General features: G+C 55.6%; 1 protein-coding gene and 1 pseudogene across 1 annotated transcript; one reads left to right on the plus strand and one right to left on the minus strand.

Moving 5' to 3' along the window:
- Positions 1 to 6,913: 6,913 nt before the first annotated feature.
- Positions 6,914 to 10,229, minus strand: LOC140651439 (sigma non-opioid intracellular receptor 1-like; the record flags this gene model as incomplete). Its single annotated transcript, XM_072860912.1, has 4 exons — positions 6,914 to 7,140; positions 8,572 to 8,661; positions 9,200 to 9,400; positions 10,088 to 10,229. Coding segments are annotated over 4 exons (660 nt in total), but the record flags the coding sequence as incomplete, so codon positions are not given.
- A 51-nt stretch (positions 10,230 to 10,280) lies between these two features.
- LOC140651440 (galactose-1-phosphate uridylyltransferase-like) overlaps positions 10,281 to 26,044 on the plus strand; it is a 92,530-nt pseudogene continuing 76,766 nt past the window's right edge.

Raw genomic sequence — 26,044 nt, forward strand, 5'->3', positions numbered from 1 at the left:
CGTCCCGGTTCCGCCGGAGATCCCCCCTCCCGTTCCCACCGGGGACCTCCGTCCCGCTCCCTATCCTACCCTGTCCGACCGGGAGTGCCCCCACCCCGCTCCCACCGTGCACCCCGGCGCTACCGGGGCCCCTCCGCTCCGTCCCGTCGCGGTGCGGCCGCGCCGGCCCTCACCAGGGCGGGTTTGGCCTCCAGGCTGGGGTTTTCCACCATGCCGCCGGCTCCGAGCGCCGCCGGGGCTCGCCCCGCCGTCCCGGGGGGCACGGCCGGCTGCTCCGCCCGGTCCCGGCCCGCCGCTCACATGGCGCCGCGCCCACCGATATTTCTTTTATTCCGCAGCAGATGAGGGTGGGTGGGATTTTTCCCTCTTTTCTTTCTTTCTCTCCTTCTTCCCTTTTTTTTTTTTTTTTTTCCAACAAGTGGCAGGCAGGCAGCAACACCCCTCCCCGCTCCCATTTGCTAGCGCACGTCAAGGGAGTCATCCGGGGAGGGCCGGGCTTGCGGCAGCCCGGGGGAGCGCCCCGGGACCGGCCCGCCGAGAGCCGGCCCGGGGCCGCCCTGCGCGGGGCCGCGGGAGGGGATGGGGCCGGGGGCGCAGGGGGCTGGGCGGGCCGCAGTGTGTGTGTGTGTGTGTGTGTGTGTATTTGTGGGCAGGGCGTGCATGCATGGGGGTGCTGGGAGAGGGGAGTGTATAGGGGTGTGTGTGCAAGGGATCTGTGCACGCATACGTAAGTGGGTGCTGCACCCATTGCACACATATACAGAGGGTCTGTGTATGTATAGATACCTATGTGTGCTGGGAGAAGGTAGTGCATTGCATATGTGTGTGTCCATGCATTGGGACTGTGCTTGCACGCGTACGTGTGTGCTCACTGGGCGAGCACCGCATGTGTGCATTCAGGGTGTCTGAGCATGCATGCTTGAGCGTGCACACCGGGAGAGGTGAGTGCATTGCATATGTGTGTGCAGGGGAGCCTGTGCACACCCACCAGGAGCGTGCCCTGCATGCATGTGTGTGTGCACACTGTGTTTAAGGTGTGTGTATGCCCTGGGGGAGTGGAGGACGTGCATACATTGTGCAGAGCCATTTGCATGCACATGCATATGTCCAGCCATGTGCACTGTCGGAGGGACTGAGTGTGTGTGTGTACGCTGTTGGGGACAACAATAAGTGCTTATATGTGTACGCTGGCAGCTGGGTGTGTGTGTTTTGTGTGCTCACCTGTAGGTGTGTGCAGTCTGTGTTGGGAGAGGTGGGGGTGTGCGCTGTGTGCACAGGCAGGTGTGTGCACGCGCATGTGTTTGGAGGAGGTGGGTGTATGTACCCGCACTGTCAATCCGTGTGCAGGCACAAAGGGGCATTTCAGGTGAGCTACAAGCACTGAGCCCTGACCTCCATCCTCAAGAGCCGTGGGGTCACTGCAGCACACCCCAAGCTGGGGCCTGAGATCTGCCCACAAGCTGGGGCCACCGAGGGGTCCTCCTGAGGGGTGTTGTGTGTGCCCGGACCCCAGTTGGAGGGGTCAGACTGCAACATGACCTGGACCCCCAAACAGGCTCCCAGGGCCCTGGCCCCTGCCTGGCATGGGCAGGATGAGGCCACGCATCTCTGTCACTGGAGGGACTCAGTGCCACTGGCTTGCCCAGTGTCCCCGCTTGCAGCGGGGGTAAACTGAGGCACCAGGGTACCATCAAGCACGTCTCCGGACATTGGACAAGGGTGTGAGCCAGGGTGAGCACGCAGCATCCTGGCCCCACTGCTGCACCCAGAGCACCTCACTGCCCCGGGTGGGCCAGGGCCTGTGGCAAAGCACAGGGCTTCCCCTGCTGGCAGCATCCCCACGCTGTCCCCACATTCCCCCTCTGCCTGCCTGCCAGTTTTTTCCTGACCCCTCTTTTCTATGGAGGCAGCTTTAGCAGGAGGCAAAGGAGGTGCCTGCTCTTTCTCGGGATTTTTTGGCTGGGGCAGCTGCAGGGCTTGCATGGGTCCCTGGGGGATGAGCAGCAGCAGCATCCTGCAACACCAGGACACAAGGGACAGTGGCTTTGGCCCCATCCCACAGCCAGGGCAGCTTGTCACCGAGACCTTATGCTGCTGCACTGGGTGTTGGTGGCATGAATGGGATGACAGGAGCTCTGGGTGCTAAGGGCCACTGGCTCTGTCCCATCCGGGGCCACCTGTGTGCCACAGGGGCCAGGGGCAGCCACCTTTCACAGCCTGGCATGAGCTGAGTCCTGCCCTTTCCCTGGAGCATCTTGCGGAAACAGCCACTGGCCGTGGCTGCGGTGGGAGCTGGCTTTGCTCTCGGGCTCCACAGCCTAGGCTGAACCTCTTCTGCCTTCGCCACATCTCTTTGCGAGGAAAAGCTGCTGCTTCTGGGCTTTCTGGCTTCCTCACGAGCATCTCTGGAGAAACTGCCCCTCATCCTGCCACGGTGCTGGTGACCCCCTGGCTCCTCGCACCTGCCCCGGGGCTACCAGTGGCACCCAGCATGGCACAGCGTCCTTGCCAGGGAAGCTCTCCTGGAAAAATGAGCCCCTTTCCTGGGAGAGCAGGGCAGCTCCCAACCCCGCAGGGCCCCTGGGTGCTGTTTATCTTTGCGCAGGAGATAAAGCAGCTGTCGGCCATCCCATTTCAGGGCTGGACAGCTGTAGCTCACCCTGGCCCATCCCATCCTGCCGCACCAAGAGCAGGGACCTTCCGGCACTTGCCAGCCTCCCCAAGCATCAGTTTGTCGGTGGCTGGCCGACGATCCTTCTGAGTTGCCCCTGGGAAGATATGATTCAGCCCCATTTCAGGGGGACCCACAGGGCCAGCTGCCCCCCAGTACTCATTCCACAGGTCCCCATCACACAGGGCTCCAGCCTCCCCTCCTGGTACGGGTGCATTGCAATCCAGGGTGCTGGCACCCTCTGCACTGGGTTGTGCCCCATCCCCTGCACACCGGGGAGGGGAGGGAGCCGGAGCTGAAGGCTGGGCTGGGTGGGATGTCAGACGTGGTGCTGGTGATGGGATTTCTCCATGGCCCAGCAGGAACCCAGGCATTCGGGGAAGCTCCCCTCCTCCAGGGCAGAGGGGTTCGGGTGCTGGGGTCAATGTGGCACCCAGGGGTGGGGGATGTGGCCAGGCTGGCTAGTGGCAGCACCGAGGTCTGCATGGGGTGCAGCATGTCCCATTGCCCTGGGCATGACCACCAAGGGACCTGGCCCAGCTGGACCAGCATGACTCAGTTCCTCCCTAAAGCCTCCATGGTGACAGCAGCAGCTCTGAGGCTCTGCACACGTGTCATGAAGTGTGTCCGTGCTCAGGCTCTCTCTGGGGCAGCAAGCAGGGCCGTGTGCCCTCCACCCTCCCGCTTGGCATCTTTGCACTGCTGGGGTCCTAGCTGGAGAGAAAGAGAAATCCCCCAGACAAATGGCTATGGATGGCTGCGGTAGAGGCAGTACAGATAGATACTGGAGGTATAGACGGGCACGGCAGACAGCAGAGCAGATTGAGAGATACTCTGAGCAGAGGGATACTGCAGGAGGAATTGGGAGATAGATCCTGCAGGCTGATCAATACCCACTGCATGCAGAGGGACAAGACAGAGTGAGCTGCAGGGGGAAGGTGTTTGGTGGGCAGTGATGTGCATTTGTCCTGGTGATGGCTCTGAGGAGCTGCTGCTCGCAGTCGCTTCAGCTGGGACTGGGACAGAGACAGACCCGCGGTGCAGGTGCCCGTGGCTGAGTCTCCTTGTCCATCTCCAGCCACCCCGCAGGGCTTTGGTGTCCTTTGAGGTGCCCTGGGGTCCCACCTGGTCTCTGGGTACCAAAGGGTGCAGATCTGTGGTCACATCCTCTGGCCCTGCAGGGATGTCCCTGCCACCCGTGGGCATCTCAGAGGGTGCTGGGTGCCTGTGTGTGGGCAGCCAATGGGGAGAGGGGCAGCTTGAGCGTGAGCCCCGGCCCTGGCGCAGGGGCTGTGCTGGAGCTGGGTGACTGTGGATGAATTCCCACCCCATGTCTCAGTTTCTCCACATGAACCAAATGATGGCAAGCCACAGGGAGCTGGGTCTGTCCAGCACGGACATGGACATGGATGGGTCTTGGAGAGGAGGAGTGAGGAGGAAGGGGCAGAGGCAGCAAAAGCCTGTGGGACACGCCGTGTCCAGGACCCATCCCTTGTCTGCTGGTCACTGGGGACACTTAACCTGCTCTGTAAGAGGCTGCAAACACCTGCCCCGAAGGGAAGGGCTGCTTTTTGGGACCCTTGCATGCCTGGCACTGTCCCTGCTCAGTGCTGGGATGGGGACAACCCCTCCTACCACAGCAAAGCAGCCGGGGCTCCTGGGTCCCAGCCCAGCTCCCTCCCAGTGGCACTTGTCCAAGTCACCCCATGCTGCCCCGTTTCTCTGCCGGGCACATCCCAGCATGGCCGGGGACGGTGAGAAAGGTAACCCTGGCGCAGCCCTTAGTCCAGACGGGGATGCAGCCAGGCTGGGGGGGATCCCCTGCCTGTGATGGAGTTATTGACATGGGTGCTATGGAAAACATTGCTGAGATTGTTCACACTAATGTTATTTAGCAGCAATATTTCCGTAAAAAAAGAAATCAATGGGCAAGAGAAAAGACCTGTCCAGAGCTTTGATTTTCTCATTTTAATGGCATACTTATTTACTCCCACCAGTGTGCCCATCGGATTTTCATTACACGGCCTTCGCTGTAAGTGGACCGGTATTGATACGAGCTGCTGAGTTAGCGCCTTCCCACGCAGGCCAGCACGGAATTGCTCATGTTCCTCGACAGGGCCCCACTAAACCCCAGGGAATGGGCATGGCGTGCACACACATGCGTGCACACACACATGCACAAGACTCTCCTCCCTACACACATGCACATACACAAATGTCCTACCCATATGTGCCCAAGCACTCACACATGTGCAATTGTTCTGACCGTATGGACAGATGCCCAATTGTTCTACCTATATACACACGTGTGCACACACATGTGCACACCTCCCCACTTGTCCTGCCTACACTCACCTGCAAACTGTTCTACCTATACGCAAGCACACACCTACGCACGCCCAACTGCCCTGCCAAGACACACACAAAACCATCCTGTTTGCACCTATATACACACGTGCATGCAATCTGCTTGCCGGCATGCACACACACACATACACACACAGAGCCTATAGATCCTGTGATTCCCTCCTGTGCCCTTCTCACACCGGGAGGTGTGTGTGTGTCTGTGTGCGTGCATCTGTGTAAACCTGTGTAAAGACCACCAACCCACTAGGCCTGGGTTCGTCCACCCCCAGGGCCGCACACCCAGCATTGGCACTGTCCCCCAAAAGGACGGAGCCCCCTGGACTCCTGGGTTCCCTGTGGAGGCAGGGCCCTGGCACCAGCCCAGGCTTTCAGTCCCCAGCAACTGCAGCGGAGAAAGGAGTAATAGCACCATCTCCCACCGGTCCCCAGGAGCTGAGATGGGCCTGATCCTGCCCAGCACCGCACCCCCTGGCTCCCAGGACCCTGGGCAGGATGATGCCAGCTGCCCGGGGACACCCATCTGTCCCCAGCTGCCAGCAGGACCCCTGCTGGATCCAGCATCATTCTCCATGGCAGGGGCTCAGCATGCTCCACAGACTCTCCTGGGGATCCAAGCAGGTGGGATGAACAATTTTATTACTGACATCTCTTTTCTGGTGGCAAATTAAGAAGTAGTCCATGTGCAGGGCTGCCAGTCGGCGGGATGGGGACAGTCCGGGTTGCGGGAGGAGGGACGTGCTACAGGCCTGGTGGCTGGGGACACACATGTTAGTTTGGCAGCAGCGCGGAGGTGAAAGTCCTCCACCAAGCAGCGAGCCCGCCCAGGTCTGGCCACAGGGCTGTGAGTGGGGTCTGCAGCCAGGCTCAGCCAGGGAACTGCAGCGCTCCCTTGGTGGCCAGGACCCTGCACCGGGAGCTGAATGGGGTGGCCATCCCCAGGGGGTATCGCAGCCAGGGGAAGTGTTTCGAGGGGCGAGATCCCATCCTGAGCTAGTACAGAGGTTCAGGCACCCACAGACACTAGGTATGTGCATAGACCAGAGGCCACACAGAACAGGTTCTCAGTTAAGGCTGGGATGGTGGCTCTCCCCCTTGGGGGGAACTGCAGGGAGGGGGACTGTGGGGAAAGGAACCCTCTTCCAATCCCCAGCCGTCCCCTGGGGCAGATGACACGCAGGGGACCAGGAGGGACCTCCAGCACAGAGGCTGGGCATCCCCTCACTGCTGGGGGGTCCCAGCGCAGATCCCACCCTGTGCCAGGGGGCCACTGTGTGCTGCCAACCCATGTCAGTGGGGACAGAGCCACTGGAGATGCTGCCAGCTGGACACAGTGCCCTGCGCTGCCCACAGACCTGGCAGCCCACTAGGGAGATGGGGAACCTCTTGGCCGACGTTTACAGTGGGCGCTCTGGCCCAGCTCACCTCATGCACCCTACACCGAGGGGCATGGTGCAGCCTGGCTCATGCCAGCATCCTCCTCCTGATGTCTTGGGAGCTGCAGAAATTTTGCGGAGCCCAGGGACAGCCAGCCCCAGCCCCTCTCCCACTGCACACCCAGGGCACACAGCAGCATTCGTACCCCACAAGGCGACTCCAGCCCTGGGGGATGGAAAAGCAGGACATGGTTCTGCTTGAAAGGGGGGACAGGCAGGTAGTAAAGAGAACTGGTGGTCTGCATTGTGGTGACTGCCGTGGTCCCTCTGTCCTGGCACCCAGCTGGCCCATGGGGAAGGACAGAACAATTGGGGGGAGGCACAGGGGGTCTCCTGCTGCCTCTGCTAGAGCCTGGGCCTGGGGAAGAGGAGGAGGAAAGAGGAGGAAAGCTGGGAGGAGAGGAGCCAGCTGTGCCCAGCAGGGTGCCCTGGTGAGCCAGGCTCAGCAGCCCAAGGTGCTGAAGAAGGCATTGGCTTCCAGGAGCAGGCCCTTGGCATAGACGTGCAGGGTGTAAAAGAGGGTGACAAAGTCCTGAGTGCTGAAGAGGGTGTCAGCCAGGGTGAAGGTGAGCATGGAGGGGATGAAGCCCCGGCCATATTGCACCATCCAGGTGCCCGTGCTCCGCTGCACCAACGTGGCCTCTCCTGCCTGGTGCACGATGGTGTCCCCTACCAACACACATGACCAGCATAACTCCCAGCAGCTGCCCTGCATTGTTCCCAAAGAGATTGGTGGGACCAGGACCTGTGGGGCCGAGCACCCTGGTCTGTGCACCCCAACCCCTCCCCAGTCTTGCTCACTTTTCTCTTACTGGCACCCACTAAGATGCTGGGATGTGCCCCAGGGGACACAAACTGCCCCATCCTGAGATCTTGGCTTCTGACAGCTGGAAGGAAGAGGCTCTACAACAGCGGAGGACCAGCCCACTGAGCGATTGTGTCCCAGGATGTGGACACAGCCCACAGGGCGCTGTGGCTGCTGCGCTTACCTGGACAGTAGATATATTGGGTTTGCGTGGCAAGGTTTTGGTAGTGAGAGGGGCTACAGGGGTGGCTTCTGTGAGAAGCTGCTAGAAGCTTCCCCCATGTCTGAAAGAGCCAATGCCAGCCGGCTCCAAGATGGACCCGCTGCTGACCAAGGCTGAGCCAATCAGTGATGGTGGTAGCACCTCTGTGATAACAGATTTAAGAAGGGGGGAAAAAAACCTGCACAACTGCAGCCAGAAAGAGGAGTGAGAATATGTGAGAGCAACAACTCTGCAGACACCAAGGTCAGTGAAGAAGGAGGGGGAGGAGGTGCTCCAAGCTCCAGAGCAGAGATTCCTCTGCAGCCTGTGGTGAAGACCATGGTGAGGCAGGCTGTCCCCCTGCAGCCCATGGAGGTTAACAGTGGAGCAGATATCCACCTGCAGCCTGTGGAGGACCCCACGCCAGAGCAGGTGGATGCGCCCAAAGGAGGCTGTGACCCCATGGGAAGCCCACACTGGAGCAGGCTCCTGGCAGGACCTGTGGACCCATGGAGAGAGGAGCCCGTGCTGGAGCAGGTTTGCTGGCAAGACTTGTGACCCTGTGGGGGACCCACGCTGGAGCAGTCTGTTCCTGAAGGACTGCACCCCGTGGGAAGGACTCACATTGGAGAAGTTCATGGAGGACTGTCTCCTTGTGGGAGGGACCCCATGCTGGAGCAGGGGAAGAGTGTGAGGAGTCCTCCCCCTGAGGAGGAAGGAGCGGCAGAGACAACGTGTGATGAACTGACCGCAGTCCCCATTCCCCATCCCCCTGCGCCGCTCGGGGAGGGGAGGAGGTAGAGAAATCGGGAGTGAAGTTGAGCCCAGGAAGAAGGGAGGGGTAGGGGCAAGTTGTTTTAAGATTTGTTTTTATTTTCTCATTACCCTGCTCTGATTTGATTGGTAATAAATTAAACTAATTTCCCCAAATCAAGTCTGTTTTGCCCGTGACGGTAATTGGTGAGTGATCTCTCCCTGTCCTTATCTCAACCCACAAGCCTTTTGTTATATTTTCTCTCCCCTGTCCAGTTGAGGAGGGGGAGTGATAGGGAGGCTTTGGTGGGCACCTGGCATCCAGCCAGGGTCAACCCACCACAGTAGATCTCACTTCTGGTGGTCCCTTTCTTCCACTGCCAGAAGGTCCCCAAGATAACGGTGTCGGAGATATCTTCCCAGTACCGACCTGCGGGAGGACAGACAGCACCAGCTCAGTGCATCCCTGCCAGGGACAGCTCAGGAGCCCAGGTCTGAGCCACAGAGCAGCCCTCTGGGGGGAAGGATGCCCCCGAGGCCAGGGCCTTGACACACCAAGGAGTGCGGCTGGGTCTGGTACCCAGGCTGCCTGTGTGACCAGCCACATCCCAACAGCCTGGGCTGCTCAGTGTCCTTAAGCTCCATCGTTTCCAGCACGTTTGGCATTTGCTCCCTGATGAAGTGCTGGGAGATGTGATGCCTGCCACCACCTGCCAGCTGGATGCGGAGAGTCCTGGCCATGCGGCACGGCATGGCACAGCACATGCCGGGACCTGCAGGCGCTGCGGAACACCACGGGGGCTGGTCCCCACGTGGAGGGTGTTTTCCAGCATCGTGCTTCCCATCCAGAAGAGGAGCAGCGGGCTCCCTGCCCCAGGCATGCCATGGCTGGGGCAGCTGGACCTGAATGAGCAGGGTGGAAAGAGCTCAGAGAAACCCCCCACCCGCCAGCCCTGTCCCCCGCTTACCTGAGTGGCCCCCAGTGTCGACGGCTGTCCCAAAGAGCAGCACATACTCGGTGAGTGAGGTGTGCAGGAGGCACATGGAGCCCATCCACCTGCCTGCATTCATGAACACCCACTGCAGGTCCTCATCTGGCAGGATGTGGCCCAGGTGCTTCTTCCGTAGCTCCACAATGATCTTGGAGAAAGCCAGCTCGTGGTCCAGCCCTGCAGCATCCAGGGTTGCCGTGAGTCCCTGGCACAGAGCAAGTCCCCAGCCACAGGGTCCCAGCATGTCCTTTGAGGGGTCTCCCTAGGGAAGATGTCTCCTTTCTCCAGCCTTCCATCCTCGTGGCCACAGACCCAGCCCCACCGCCTCCCTGGATGGTGATGGAGGATGTGCAGCACCGAATGCTCCAGCCCTACAGCCCACCCCAGGTGCTGGGCTATATGGGGGACCCAAGCAAGGTGACACCCTGCCCTGGTGACATGCAGCCCCTCCACTGTGACTGCACACCCTGCGCTCTATGGGGCCAGCTCTCCCCTCCAGCCCTAGTTGGGGGGTTGGTTCTGCCCCTGACCCACCTGGGGGCTTGGTTCCTCGACCTGGCCCAGCCCCAGCACCGAGGGAGCTGCCTTAACCCCGGGTTCAGCCCCAACAGGGCTTGGGTGATACTGCTGCCCCAGTCCCAGCCCCTGGCCCCTCCCTGCCCCCAGTCCCATTCCCCCCCGTGATCCCGGCCCCCCTGTACCAGAACCTCCTCGATCCCGCGTCCCCGCTACGGGTCCCTTCCCCAGCCCAGGCCCCTGCCCCCCCTCCTCGTCCCCGGTTCTGCTTCCCGCTCCCTGTCCCCATCCCTCCTCGGTCCCGTTCCCCCCGCAGGCCCTGGCCCCGTCCCAACGGTCGGCGCGTACCCGCGTGGTGCCGGGCGAGCTGGGCGATCTCGGCGGGCGTGAACTCGTACCGCTTGGAGGTCAGCCAGCCCTGCAGCACCAGCACCAGCACCAGCGTGCCCAGCGCCAGCCCGGCCCACAGCACCTGCCGCAGAGCCCGCCGCCCCGCCGGCACCGGGACGGGGAACGAGACCGCCCCCGCCGCGGCCACGCCATGCCCGGCCGCGGGCGGCACTGCGCCAGCGGGGCGGGGTGGAGCGGCGGCGGAGGCGGCTGTAAGGGGCCGGTCCCGCAGGGCTATGCTGGTGCTGTCGCCGGGGCTTTCAGGACGGCCGCGGCATGGAGCCGCCAGCAGGGGAAGAGGAAGTGGGGGGCAGCCCCGGCCGTACCGCTGGCGCGGAAGCGGCTGCCCCCCCTCCGGACCCCCGGCAGAATCCAGCCCAGCCGCGCCCTAGGAAGCGGGGGCTGCGGGGACCCTTCCTGCCCGGGGGGTTCCCCGCTGCCACCCCCCCCGGACTGGGACAGGGAGGAAGGGGCGAAGCTGGGAGGAGGGGCTGGGGGCATAAAATGGGATGTAGACTCTCTTGCAGGGTTACCCGAGGAGGGGGCATGGTAGGTGGGTGGTGCCCGGCCCGTGGGGGTCTGCCTCCCGTGTCCCTCCCTCCTTCCCTGATGCCCCACTCCTCTCTCCCCACAGAGTACTAGCGTGCTCATTACAACCCGTTGTAGGATGACTGGGTGCTGGTGTCGGCCCACCCGGTGAAGCGCCCCTGGCAGGGGCAGCTGGAGAAGCTGCCCCCGAGGACGTGCCCCGCTGGGATCCCAACAACCCCCTCTGCCCTGGGGCCACCTGAGCCAACGGAGAGGTACTGCCAGGGACACAGGCATCCAGGCTTCCCCTGCTGCCCTGTCCCCCCCAACCCCATCTGGGTGAACCCCCAGTATGAGGGCACCTTTGTCTCCCAAATGACTTCCCCGTGCTGCAGCCCGATGCTCCCGAGCCTGGTAACTTCTGGGGGGAGAGCAGGCTGCTGGGGACCCCCAGGCTCAGGTCCTGGGGGGGGCTGTAGGGTGGGCTGGAGGGGCATGGGTGCTGCCCTGGTCCCCTCTCCCTCCCTGCTCTCTGTCCTTCCCCAGGTGACAGCAATCACCCCTTGTTTCAAGCAGCAGCAGCCTGGGGTGTGTGGTGAGTACCCCCACGGCTCCAGGGGGTCTGGGCTGACAGCTGGGACCTGTGGGATGAAGCAGGACAGAGCCCGCACCCCTCCTTGCAGTGCCTGTTCTGTACATGCCTGCTCTATTTTGAGGGATTTCAGGGGTCTCATCCCTGTTCAGCTTCTCCTGTCCCCCTGTGGCCCAGCAGGGCCACAGGGGTCCCTGAGGATGCCCCACAGCCCTGGCCATGTGTGTCTCCTCTGCAGCAAGGTGATGTGCTTTCACCCCTGGTCAGACATGATGATGCCCCTCATGTCCCTGGCAGAGATCTGGGCTGTCATTGACGTGTAGGCAGAGCTGTTGGCCGAGCTGGGTGCCTCCTACCCCTGGGTGCAAGTCTGGGGCTGGCAGAGGCTCCCCTTCTTTCCCTGCCCCGGGGGGCTCGGGTGGAGGTGGGAGGCTGGGGCTGGGTGCTCTGGCAGCACCCAGGGTTGGGACCCTCCCAGCCACGTATAGGTCCCCCATCCCCACCTTGTGCCCCCCTTAGCCTTTCCAGGCGGGTGCAAAGCTCTGCTTTCCTGGTGCGCCAGGGACACTGTGGCAACCTGGGATTGGGACCTGCTGACTGCACCTCTTCCTCTGCAGATCTTCGAGAACAAGGGAGCAATGATGGGCTGCTCTAACCCACACCCCCACTGCCAGGTGACTGTCCCACCTGTGACCTGGCTTAACTGCAAGTCCCTGTGGGTAACCTACAACAACAAACCCAGGCAGAAGATGTGAACAGGAATCACCCCCCTGGTCCCAAAGCTTTTTGCAGTGAGGATCCCCCCATACTTGTCCTGTCACCTCCCCTCCTGGGGACCATCCCTTGCGGCTGACACATGTCAGATTCTGCCTGGTAGCAGCATGGACCTGCAGATGGGCAGCATGGCTGGGGCACCCCTGCAAATGGGGGGTACTGGCACCCCATGTGGAGGTGGCACGGCTGGATCCCTCCCAGCTTGGCAGGGTTTAGGTGTGTGGGGGGCTGTGGCGTGAGCCCGGGGATGGTGAGGCATGGCAGAGGGATGTGTTGTGGTCTCTGTGCTGGGTGATGGGGCAGGGTAGCATGGCCAGGGGGGTTGGATAGGTAACCTGGCCCTGTGCCCTGATGTCCCTCCCAGGTGTGCACCAGCAGCTTCCTCACAAACAAGGTGCAGCTGGAGGACCAGACCCAGCAGCAGCACCTGAGCCAGCACAGCGTACCCATGCTGCTGGAGTATGCTGAGCAGGAGGCTTGCTGGAAGGTGAGGACATGGCTGTCATCTCTTCCCCGGGAGCTGGATGTGTGCTGGGGTGGGTCCCCCAGCCCCCAAAAGCAGGTCCCCCTGGGGCATTGGGGCTGCGTGTGTCCCCATTGACCACAGTGTCCCGCAGGAGCGGCTGGTGGTGGAGAACGTGGAGTGGCTGGTCGTGGTGCTGTACTGGGCCACCTGGCCCTTCCAGATCCTGCTGCTGCCCCACCACCACGTCTGCCGCCTCTAGGACCTCTGCGAGGGCGAGAGGGACAGTGAGTGGCTCTGCACCCCGGCAGCCCCCGTCCCATGTCCTTTGGGCTTGGCCTTTGTTAGGAGGCAGCTCTGCAGCAGCCTTGCTGGTGCCGGAGGGTCTGCGTCCCCGCCTGGGGTGCAGTGCTGCAGGGTTTGGCTTGGGGGGGATGGGCACCTCTGTTATGCCAGGGCGGGAGCTGTGCGTCCAGGCGCAGGCTGTACTGGTGGGGAGACTGTTGTCCTTTTTGGGGTGATGAAGCATGTGGTGCCCTATATTTTTGGGGTGCTGGCTGATTAGGAATGGGGGCTCTTCCTGCCGTGTTGCTCAGGCTGTCTGCATGGATGGGGGGGGACTGGCCAGTGCATCCCTCCTGCCTGTCACCGATGTCCACCCAGGGAGGGGTGCTGAGGGTGACCCCCTCCCCCAGCTGGGCATGCTGCCTGCCCTCAGTGGGGGCTGACCAGCTCAGGGTGCGACTCCCCTGCAGGCCTGGTGCAGCCAGGTGACCCTCAAGATCCTCTCATCTGCATCCTCATCCCCTCCCTGGGGCTTACACAGTGGCTGCACCCCCGGCAGGAGCCCCCACAGGCCTCTACCTGGAGGAGGACTGTGGGCACTGGCAGCTCCATGCCCACTACTACCCCCCGCTGCTCTGCTCCGCCACAGTCTGCAAGTTCATGGTGGGCTATGAGATGCTGGTGCAGGTGCAGTGGGACCTCACCCCGGAGCAGGTGAGCGCAGCTGGAGGGGGGCAATGGGGAGCCACGGGGACCCATGCTGGGGCTGTCCCCAGGACCGGTCGCTGGCTGCCCCTCGCACTGTGCCCTGAGGCACAATACAAGCAGAGGGCCAAGGAGATGTCTTGACAAGGAGCAGTGGAGCCAGCCCTTGGCTCTGCTGGATGAGGCCAGGGAGAGGAGTCAGCTGGGGCTGGTGAGAGCTGAGGCCTGGGAACTTGCATCACTTGTGAGCCCTCGAGTCTCCCAGCTTCTCCTGAGCCTTGTCGCAGTTGGTCCTGGCTTGGGGACTGGTTTTGCCTGTTCAGGTACCCCAGTCCTAATCCTGCTGCATCACCGTGGACTCTGTCTCCTTTCCCATCCCAGGCTGCATCTTCCTGCCTCCGCAGCGTGCTCCTACTACCACTAAAGGGCTCACCCTCCTCCCAGTTCAGTCTTACTGATGGGACTGGGAGTGCTGCCTGCCCTGTGGAGGAGCACAGTCCCTCTGGCCAATAAAACCTGGAAGCAAAGTGCCTCTACCTGTGCCCTGGTGACTCTCGACCCTGGGTGGGAGGTTTGGGGGCTCTGGTGGGGATCCCCAGCTGCTGGGGGGGGATAACACTGGGGGCTGCAGGGGATGTGCCAGCAGCCCCCTGCCGCTTGCTGCTGTCCCTGTCTCTGCGTTGCCTCTTCTTCCTCCCTGGGGGGAGCTCTGCGCCTGTCTCTGAGCGCTGCAGGCTCGGGGAGGAGCGGGAAGCAGGGAGGAGTTCCTGCCGCCCAAGGCTTAGCCAGCTCCTGGGAGAGGGCTGAGGCCTGGCAAACTCGCTGCATGGAGGCTGCTGGCAGGAATGCCCGGCCCTGGAGCTGCTTCTCTTCCTCCTCTCTGCCTGGGGCTGCCGGGCTGCAGCCCTCGTCCTACCTGCCGCAGTACCAGGGCTGCTGGGATGCAGCAAGGGGCTGGTTCATTGCTAGCCCAGGGGCTGCCAGGGGGTCCAGCTTGGCTCACTGTGTTGCCTCGCTGTAAAATAACTCCTGAAACACACAGAATATGTTTAGAGAAGAGACATTGTTTTATTCTGCGCAGGGTGCAAGGTGGAAAATTTCCACACATCGAGCACACCTACTGTAATTCTCTTCAGTATTTATACATGAAAGTTAACACACCACGCCTATCTAATACATAATCATCAGACTAACTAATCATCCTCTTCTTTCATTGGTCCGTATTTTCTCCGCTTCGATTTTAAGCGACAGTGTGATTTTAATTCACTGTGCATGCTCACAAGGAGTTGGGGGGGGGGGGGGGTAGTCCTTTCGTCCCCCAATGAGGTCGGTGGTCACGATCTCCCCCTGCTGCCTTTACTTTTCCCCTAGTTACTGTGATTCCTGTTGTTTTCATGGTTGTTGTGGCGTCCCTTTATCTTTACGGCTCTCCCGGTAAGAGGATGTTCCTGTTATTGGTCCTTGAAGTGTTACAGCTTCGTGTTCTTTTAGGACAAACACATACTTGTTAGTAAAATATGCAGTGCCCGTACCCTCTTATCTAACTTAGGCATTATCTATTACCTTGAAGATTCTACAATTCTCACACTCTCATATGCTAGTTTCTATTCCTAACTGTGATCCCTTCTTAACTACTAATAACTCTTATACTATTTATATTTTGTTCTAAAATATTCTAAAATACATACTCATATACTAAAATACTTATATATATATGATTCAAGGTGACAACTGTGTTGCTGCCCCCCCCCCCCCCCCCCCAGTACCCACTCCATGGCATGGGGCAGCAGCAGCCCCGTCCCTGGGCTGGGGGGATGCTGCAACCAGCTCTGTGGTCTCCCCCCACTGTAGCCCCTTCCCCCAGGGAAGCCCTGGGGCCGTGCGGGGGTAGGTCCCAGATAGTGATGCTCCACAGCTGATGTGGGGGGATGCCCAGCGCCATCACGTCTTCACACAAATATTTTTTATTTGTCACTGAAGAGCCATTCTCATAACTCTTTAATGAGGCCCCTATCCTTGTCAAGTCTGTGAGTGGGCTCCTGGGGGCTAGAAGTATCTTGTGAGGAGGAAAATGCTCTCCTCCTACCTACAATACCATAATTTCTGGGGAGGGCCATGTCCCCCCTGCCCTATCTGTGCATCACTCCCCCATCCCCACTCATGGGTAGGGATGGGGGCTGGCCAGTGTGAGGCTCAGAACCGGGCTGGATGTGGCCATCCTGGGTGCTGGTCCCATCCTCCTCCTCCTTGATCACCACATCCCAGAGCCCATGAGCCATCCCACCCCATGGCTTCAGGGCTCCCCAGGTGCCCAAGGGTTTTGGGGAGGAGGCAGTGGGTTTTGGGGTGACCCGTGAGCTTGGAGCCATTGTTGCATGCAGCATCCCCCCCACATGGCATAGGGGGTGCCCAGCTCAGAGTCTGGCCTCTTGCAAACCAATTTCTTCCTTCCTGGGACAGCCAGCACCTGGCTGGGCTTTGCAACCATCCCCATCGCAGCCCTCGTCCCTTCTAATCACAACAAGTGCCTTTGCACCAACCTCCCATCTGCCTGGCTCTTCCCCAGGGCCCTGGAAAAGCAGCAACAAATTGGCTTAAATGTGAGAATCCAGATTGGGGTAATTAGCCGCTGAACCAGTTGTAACAAAGCTAGTCATCTCCCTGCACGTGCAGTTAGCTCTGATTTAATAGCCCACTGGCTCTCAGCCTGGGCTGCAGCACCTCAGCCCGGGGCCGTAAATTAAACTTGCAGTAAGTCAAGTGGTATTAAACTTTACAGTCACTGTCTTTAAAAATGAGAGTCTTGCTCTAATAAATCAGAGCAAGTGGGATTGTAAATATCAAGGCAGGATCCATATTGCTTAATTAAACAGCATCTAATGAACAGCCTGTTTGTTGTGTTGTGATTTAGGATGGAGGCTGGGGAGGCGGCGTGTGCCAAGGAGCATGGGTACATGTGCTGGGATGCTCTCCCTGGCAGGTAGCAGCTGCTGGAGTTTAACTGCTGCTAAAATAGCTCAGAGATGGTCTGAGAATTAATTTTTTAAAATTTTTAATAAAAATTATCCCCCCCCCCAAAAGCATCTCCTGAAAAACTCAGGGGGGAAGTCAGCAGCAGGTGGAGGAGGTGGGGGTGCAGCCGGGTGTGAGAGCTGAACCCTGGTTGTGCTGAGCCCCCCCCTTCCCCATGACAAATCCACTTCTGCTCGCCCTGATATTTTTAGCTTGCACGAGGGGGTGGGAAGGGCCGTGAGGGAGAGATGAGCCTTTCCTGCGGTGTGGGGAGGTGTCGGGCTGGTGAGGGTGGGGCTGCCAGGGATGCAAAGGCATTGCAATTTGTAGAAACCATCACTGCTGTGCTGTAAAGCCCTAAAGCCTTTTATATTTTGGTAGTTACAGTCCAGTTGTAATCAAAAAGTGATTTATGGGGAGGAGATTAAAAACATCTAGCTGGGTGCGGGATGGCAGAGTTGAGGGTCTGTGGGGCACCCAGCTGTTGCTCCTGACCTGGAAGCATCAAAGGGAAACTGAGGCCCATTGGGATGTCCTGTAGGGATGTGCCTTGATGCCATTTCACTTCTGCAGGGGAGCTGTTGGAGATCGTCCTGAGAAAAGTGTCCTTGGGATGGGGTCACCCTTGTCCTGAGCCCCCATCCCCCACCATCAGAGCAAATACATCCTCCGCAATCCCCACGCTGAGCTGCTCCAGGAGGGCGAGTGGGGCAGGTGATGGGGGGAGTGAGGGGAGCTGAGCTGAAGCTCAAGCATGGAGTTATGCATTAAAAATGCATCAAGGTCTCATGGAGGCATGTGCTCCCTCTGTGGCGCATTAATAGAGCCATGAGGGATTAGGAAAGGGCTGCAGCGCTTCTGCGCCAGGTTGGCACATCCTGTGCTCTGCAAGGAGCAAGGGATTAGCCCAGTGGGGTATGCGGAGATATAGAGACACTCAAGGGGGGATGGCCAGGAATTTAGTCTCATTTCCATCCTGTTTTCTGATGATGCTGAAACAAATGGGTCAGACTACCAAGGGACATGGTTTCCCCAGAGCTGCTGGGGCTTTGGCTCGACCAAGACAAACCAACGCGCTCGCCTGGGCTGTAGCAGTGCCCGTCTCCATTGTTGCCCCTGTCCCGCGTGTTTGGGAGACCAAGAGCATCACCGGCAGAATTTGGGGTTTTTTGATCATGGGTCGGTCTACATGACACCAGGCCTGCTGGGGACAGACGGGGTACACCTGTCTCAAAGGGGGAAAAGGATCTTTGTGCAAGAGTTAGCAGGGCTCATTGAAAGAGATTTAAACTAGATTTGAAGGGGGAAAGGGATAAAACCAGGCTTGCTAGACATAAGCCTGAGGGCGGCATGCCAATGTTTGAGGGACAGTGTGCTAGCGAGGTCCTTCGGTCTGACGTCTCAGTGAAGGTAGGGGATGGAGATCCATGCGTCAGCAAAGATGAAAGGGTTATGGATGTGTTAGAAACCACGGAAGTGCCTGAGAATGGTCACGTAGGAATTAGGGCTTCTCCCCCAAAAAAGGTGGCAGGATCAATAGCCCAACTGAAGTGCATCTACACCAATGCACGCAGCATGGGCAACAAGCAGGAGGAGCTGGAAGCCATTGTACATCAGGAAAACTATGATATGGTTGCCATCATGGAAACATGGTGGGATGACTCGCACAACTGGAGTGCGGCAATGGATGGCTATAAACTCTTCAGGAGGGATAGGCGAGGCAGGAGAGTCGGTGGAGTAGCCCTGTATGTTAGGGAGTGTTTTGACTGTCTAGAGCTTGACGATAGTGATGAAAGGGTCGAGTGTTTATGGGTAAGAATCAGGGGGAAGGCCAACAAGGCAGATATTGTGGTGGGAGTCTGTTACAGACCACCCAACCAGGATGAGGAGACAGATGAACTATTCTATAAGCAGCTGGGAGAAGCCTCACAGTCGCTAGCCCTTGTTCTTGTGGGGGACTTCAACCTATGGGATGTCTGCTGGAAATACAATACAGCAGAGAGGAAACAGTCTAGGAGGTTCCTGGAGTGTGTGGCAGATAACTTCCTGACACAGCTGGTGAGTGAGCCAACTAGGAAGGTGCCCCGCTGGACCTGTTTTTTGTGAACAGAGAAGGACTTGTGGGTGATGTGACAATTGGAGGCTGTCTGGGGGACAGCAATCATGAAATGATAGAGTTTTAGATTCTTGAAGTAAGGAGGGGGGTCAGCAGAACTGCTACCTTGGACTTCTGGAGGGCAGACTTTGGCCTGTTTAGGAGCCTGGTTGACAGAGTCCCTTGGGAGGCAGTTCTGAAGGGCAAAGGAGTCCAGGAAGGCTGGACATTCTTCAAGAAGGAAATCTTAAAGGTGCAAGAGCAGGCTGTCCCCATGTGCCGAAAGACGAGCCGGCGGGGAAGACTGGCCTGGCTGAACAGAGGGCTTTGGCTGGAATGCAGGAAAAAAAGGAGAGTTGATGACCTTTGGAAGAAGGGGCAAGCAACTCAGGAGGACTACAAGGATGTCGTGAGGCTATGCAGGGAGAAAATTAGAAGGGCCAAAGCCCAACTAGAATTTAATCTGGCTACTGCCATAAAAGACAATTTAAAATGTTTCTATAAATACATTAGCAACGAAAGGAGGGCTAAGGAGAATCTCCATCCTTTATTGGATGCAGGGGGAAACATAGTGACAAAGGATGAGGAAAAGGCTGAGGTACTTAATGCCTTCTTTGCCTCAGTCTTTAATAGTAAGACCAGTTGTTCTCCGGGTACCCAGCCCCCTGAGCTGGAAGACAGGGATGGGGAGGAGAATGAAGCCCCCGTAATCCAAGGGGAAGTGGTTAGCAACCTGCTACACCACTTAGACACACACAAGTCTATGGGGCCGGATGGGATCCACCCAAGGGTACTGAGGGAGCTGGCAGAAGTGCTCACCAAGCCACTTTCAATCCTTTATCAGCAGTCCTGGCTAACCGGGGAGGTCCCAGTTGACTGGAGATTAGCAAATGTGACGCCCATCTACTAGAAGGGCCGGAAGGAGGATCCGGGGAACTACAGGCCCGTCAGTCTGACCTCGGTACCAGGAAAGCTGTTGGAGCAGATCATCTTGAGTGCCATCACATGGCATGTAGAGGACAACCAGGTGATCAGGCCCAGTCAGCATGGGTTTCTGAAAGGCAGGTCCTGCTCAACTAACCTGATCTCCTTCTATGACAAGGTGACCCGCCTAATGGATGAAGGAAAGGCTGTGGATGTTGTTTACCTAGACTTTAGTAAAGCCTTTGACACCGTTTCCCACAGCATTCTCCTGGAGAAACTGGCTGCTCATGGCTTGGACGGGCGTATGCTTCGCTGGGTAAAAAACTGGCTGGCTGGCCATGCCCAAAGGGTAGCTGCCGGCAGCGCAGCGAGGCAGAGCTGGGGTGCCTTCTCAGTCTCCTCCCTGTGCTGCTCCATCCCCAACCCCACTCCAGTGTGTTTCCCTGGCCACATCCTTCAGTGGTTGGGGGACACGTTCCCAGGGACTTGCTGGGGAAGGAACAGGACATATGCTGGGGCGGGCTTGGGGCTGTGTCGCGGATGGAGTAAGTGTGCACTTCACTCGTAAGAGAGAAGTAAAAATATAGTTTATTGATACAGAATAGGGAGTTAACAAAGTTCAATGCGACAGTGTTTTAACAAGATTCGATGTCGAGGTACACTTGATTATTTACTGCATAGAGGACAGGGTCAGACAAAACTGTCAGGGAGACCCTCCCGTTGAGTCATGAGGTTCGGAAGGATTCCCTTGCTTTCTAAACTCCTTCTCAGAGAGGAGTCTAGGTGCAGCTAGATCCAGTCCTAGTCCCAGACTTGGTCAACGGCTTATATCTAAAGGATTATATGTGTGCACAATCAATCCTTTATATCACTTAGCTAAGATTTCAAAGTTTAGCATGCTATTAGTCACTTACCGAGGATCTGTTGCGGCAAGGAATCTCTCAACCTCGAGGAGTAACCTTGAGAGGCGTCCCTGCTCAAGGGGAGATCCTGGCGTGCAGCCGCTGCCGTGCAGGAGAGCTCAAAGGGCTCTTGGGCTGCTCACTGTTTATGGGGATAAGATGATTGACCCATAGTCATATTTGCATGCCGACCACAGGTTTTAGTTTCTTCGGTGGGCGCATTGCACAATAGCTATTGTGTTGTTATCTGTCTCCTGAATCCACTTTGAGCTGATGCAGCCATCCTGACCAGATGCATCCATTACAATCACCACTGGTGGTTATCACCTAAGCAGGGTTGCAGGAGATAAAGGTCGGGGTCAGGGGAAGCACACCGTCACACTCCACCCCGTGACTATAGTCAATTTATCTTATTCTCACAGAGTGGTGGTACGGTCACCTCTTGCCTCTGTGCCATAAATAGTATATTGATAATTTATGCACTTATAGATCCACAGTAAGTAGACAGTGAAGCACTGCTATTTGTTATGCGTTAATTTGTATGTTTTGGGTGGTTGAAGTTGGGTTATTTGTTTTATCATGTGCCAAACCTTTATATACAATATAATTATAAGCAATAGAGACACTAATGTTAGAGTCAGTAAAATGACAACTGGGTGAAGCATAAGATTAAACACTCCCGTTGCTGTCGGTGACCATCCAAGAAGAGTTTCCCATCAATGGTGTTCTCCATCCTTCTTTACTCTTTCCAAGACATGGTGTATCTCTTCTGCATCATGATGAACGGTCATCAGAGTTTTGTGTCCATTGTTTTGGATGCGTTCTAGCAGTTGACACAGGTCATCGTGTTGTAGTAGTTTCTTCACCGATGTAAGATTCATTCCGATGGGGGTAGGCAATAAATCTTGACTCAATGTATAGTTAGATTGTAACAATTGATAAGATGTAACAGGAGCTGAATAATTGAAGTCACATCCCACAATTTTAGTAAAGTTACAAACACAAATATTTGAGCGATTGCTTGTATCTACAGTAACGTTATCTACAAATATAAAATCACAAAGGTTTCTCATACAAACACATCCTTTTCCAATATACACAAGTACAGTTTCAGGGGCTTCATCAGGTCGTATTTCAAAATGACAAACCTTTTGTTCAGTGTCAAGACAGATGTCTTGGGCTTTGAGGGTGTTACTCTCACAAATAAATCCTTGTTGTTCCCGTACAACGCATGCATTAACATCAACAGTTTGCCATTTGTTTCCATTTCGGTGGGCCCATACTCTATGTTCTAATGGATAGAGTACAGTTCCATTGTGATTTAATCCCAACACAATGATTGGGTATATGGTGTATACCGAAGCATTGTGTATTGTTAAGACAAAAGCTGTGGCCTTATTGCTAATGGGGTCATAAGTGAAATTGACTAAATACCACCAGGACTGGAATTCTTTCTCAAATTTAGTTGCATTATCCCAAATTACCTTTCGAATTTCAGTGGGTAAGGTGCCCTCTTCACCTTCTCTTATAATTGCTGCTACCATAGATTGCATCCACAGTTGAGCTTGGATACAACTAAGAGCTAGAGAAACATTGGTTTGGGCTACACCAAGTGCATCCACAATCAGTTGGTGGTCCCTTTCATCAATTCTTTTCCACTGAGGTAATATATCAGATAAGAGCCATTGGTTAGTTCCCAATGCTAATAGAGAAGACCGTAATGGGTGTTCTAATTTGTTTAAATCACTTGTTGTTGTGCTCAGTTTGTTTACGAGTACTTCGGCATCGATACTATTTAAGACTCCCAATCCTGTCCCTATGATACCGGTCACATCTCTCCTTGTTCGTCTTGGAGAGGTGAGGGTTCGCCCATGTAACCATGCTAACCATCCTGCATAGGACGTACCTAGGAATGATGAACAGGTCGGTTTGATTGCAGACATGCTAATTTGCATCAGTAGTTCTACTCGTTTAAGAGACCATGATGGCTTAAATAACACTTGTTGTTGGCCTGTATTTTTGATCACATATGATCCAACTTCAGAAACCTGTGGGGATAGAATTGTCTCATCCTTTAAAGTCAGGGCGGATGTTGTGCTAGGCTCAATAATGTCTATTTTAAATTTAAAGGATAATCCCACACGACGGTGAGCCCAGAGGCAGACTACAAAACCAGGTTGTACTAAGGTAAAATTGTACCAACAGTCCAGTCTTTCAAAGGCGCAAAGTTTCGTATCTTTGGCTATTGGCCTTGATGTAATGTTGTACACAGAAATCTGAGATGCCTTCTCATGGGTAGACCCATTGATCATCCGGCATCCTATTTTAATTTCTTTCCCTGCTGTTCCTCGGAGCCGGGGAACTTTATCATCAGCTTCATCTTTATCCCAGCTCCATTCGTTTTCTAAGTATGTTTCAGTTCCGTGCATGACCACGGTGGAAAGCTTTAAATCCCCCTTACTAGAGTGTATTCCCATACTTCCAGTGTACTTAACACGAGCTTGGGACCATGGCCATTCCAGGGTTCTTTGACCACAGGCTAAGAAGAGCAGCATTGTTAGGGTTTGGAATAGTAACATGAACACAGCATTTCCGTCTGCCATCCTGTGGGGTGCTGTAAGAGAAAATAGAGACTTGTTTCGGTGGGGAGAGTCCGAACAGGTTACCCCATTAAGAAGAAGGAAAAATCCATCGTGAACTAATTCTGTGTTTTGCACCACTGCTATCAGTAGCTTCCCAGGCAAGTGGGCCACGAGGTTTAGTTAAAGTCATAGGCACAGTGCCGATGGATGGTAAATTGGCCATCACAGGCTGTCCTGGCTGTAATGTCATTGGATATTCTCTTTTCCTAGTAGGTGGAGCGCTAAGCTCAGTTTTTACAAAGAATGCTCGGCTTACAGGGCTTCCAGTAGGCCCATATCGATTATTTAATTGATGGAGTACTTTGGGAAGTCTTGTATCCCATTGAGTTTCCTGTGGTTTGAGACTCCTTTTCAACAAGCCATTAGCTCTTTCTACCATCCCATTTGATTGAGGGTAGTATGGGGTGTGGAATACCCATCTAATTCCCTCTTGTTTTGCCCAATCTTGCACTTCCTTACACGAAAAGTGTGAGCCATTATCACTCTGGATAACATCAGGAGTAGGTAGATTTGAGAACCAAACTGATAGCCCTCGCACTGTATTTCGCCCATCGGCTTTCCGACATTTAGTCGCCATAAGCAAGCCGGAGACTACTTCCACTCCTGTAAGGATGTATCGATATCCTGCAGAGGATTTGAATGGTCCGATATAATCAATTTGCCATGTAGACCATAAAGTTTTCCCTTCATTGATATATAAAGGTGGTGCTTTAGCAGGATGATCTGCTTGTAATCTCAGTCTACACTGAGGACATTCTGTAAGAATAGTTTCACAAGTTTTTCTATTTATAGGCCAGCCTTTACTCTGTGCAGCAAAGTAAAGTGCTTCTTTACCTGTGTGGCCTAGGTTTTGATGTAACCATTCTCCCAGTCGATACCACTCAGGATTTAAGGTGATTTTCCTAATTTTAGTTAGCTCATCTACCTTTTGATTCCACTTTGTGGCTGGTTGATTATCTTTAGCATGAGCTTTTACCCATCCCATCTTGACAGGTGTTTTCCTGGCTATATCTAGTAACAATTGCCAATCTTGGTTTCTCCAAACTGGGGATCTGTTTACTTCCCAGTTCAAGGTTTCCCATTGACAGAGCCACTGTGTGGCACCGGCCCACACAACATAAGAGTCTACATATATGATTTTTGCTCCATTCTGTGCTGCCAAAACAACTGCTCTTATTTCTCCTACTTGTGCACTGCCTTTACCTTCTTCTACTACTTGTTTGCTGGTGGTAATGTCTAATGCAACAGCCTTATATTGCCATTTACCATTTACCCTTTTTGCTGAAGCATCTGTAAACCAAATGTTTTCTGTTGGTGTACCCTCAGTGAGGGGTGGTGCCACCAGAATGGGTGAAGGTTTAAAAGGTTGTTGTAATGCTAAAGGGTCTGTGTTTATGGGCATCTGCAATTTGGAAACCTTAGTGTGTCCTTCAGTTAGTTGCATATTTTCTGCAACTCCTGTTAGGTAGGCATACCATTTTCAGACAGTGGGTTTTTGTGCAACTCCTTCTGGGGGAGCAGTCCCCTTTAGGATTGCTTCTAGTAAATTAAATGGTCCTCTAGTTTGCACAGGTTGTCCCTGATGTATTTTCTCAACTTGTTTAGCTGCTCGGGCTAAAGATAAAAGTCCCTTTTCCCATTCAGAGTATCGTTGTTCTGTTTCTTTAAATGCGGTTGAGCTAAACAATAAAGGTCTTTTTGGCCCATCGGGCCCAGTTTGGAACAGGTTACAGTAAGTGGCATGTTCGGCGAAACCCCATTCAGCTATAATAGGGTCGCGGGGGTGCACTGGTCCCAGTGACTGATATGTTTTTAACTCTTCAGTTAGAGTTTTGACTGCCTCTTTATGTTCTAATTTCCACTCCCAGGGTTTGCCTTTCCGTAAGAGTGAGTATAAGGGACGGGAAATGATAGAAAATCCAGGCACATGTTTCCTCCAATATCCTAAAGTTCCCATTAATTGTTGTAACTCCTTCCTTGATTGGGGCATTTGCAGCTCTTCAATTTTTCTTAAGGTATCTGGAGGAATCACTGCGCTGCCTGCTATCCACCAAGTACCTAAAAATTTTACTTCTTTGCTTGGTCCCTGACATTTTCCGGGTGGAATCTCAATTTCTGCTTTATTTAGTGCTTGCCATACTGCTGCTGCCGCTTCTCCAACCTTTTCAGGGGAAGTTCCTCCAATCAGAATATCATCTATATATTGGTACAGTTTCACTTCTTGGGGGAGTGAGACTGTCTGTAAAAGTTCAGCAAGCGCAGCATGAGCAATCGTGGGTGAATGTTTATACCCCTGTGGGAGTCTGTTAAAGGTGTATTGTATTCCCTCCCAAGTGAAAGCAAACTTCTCTTTATCCTCCTCCTTTAAGGGAACCATAAAGAACATATCTTTTACATCTAGGGCTGCCATCCACGGGTGTGCAGCTGCTTGCAAAGTAGCTGTTAAGTTGGCAATGTTTGGCACAGCAGCTGTGAGCGGGGCTGTATTGGCGTTCAGGCGCCGATAATCGACTGTTAAACGCCACCTCCCGTCTGGTTTGCGGACGGGCCAGACAGGTGAGTTATATGGGGAGTGCGTTCTGGAGATAATTTGTCGTTTCTCCAAATCAGCTATGACTTCAGAAATTCCATTTCGTGCCGCAGCAGACATGGGATATTGCGGTACGTTAGTGATTTTTGACTCTGGGAGCGCAGGGGCTGCGCGCAGTGCCCGCACTGCAGCCTCCCGGCTTCTGCTGGGGTTGGGACCGATGTCTGAGCTGAAGGACCACACGCTGCCATTCGGCAGGCGCCAGGTTCGTCCGTTTAAAACATCGAAACCTAAAATATTTTCATGGTGATCTTTAATTGCAAAGCGAGTACTCGACATGCGCTTCTCGCCCGGGAGCCATAAATTGACCTTGGCAGTTTGGCACTGAACACTCACTCCGTTCACGCCGGTAATTTTAACTCTTTGCCGTCTGGGTCGTACACCCAGCTTCTCGGTATCTTGT

This window comes from Ciconia boyciana, chromosome 4 (assembly GCF_034638445.1).
Source record: "Ciconia boyciana chromosome 4, ASM3463844v1, whole genome shotgun sequence".
Lineage (NCBI taxonomy): Eukaryota > Metazoa > Chordata > Aves > Ciconiiformes > Ciconiidae > Ciconia > Ciconia boyciana.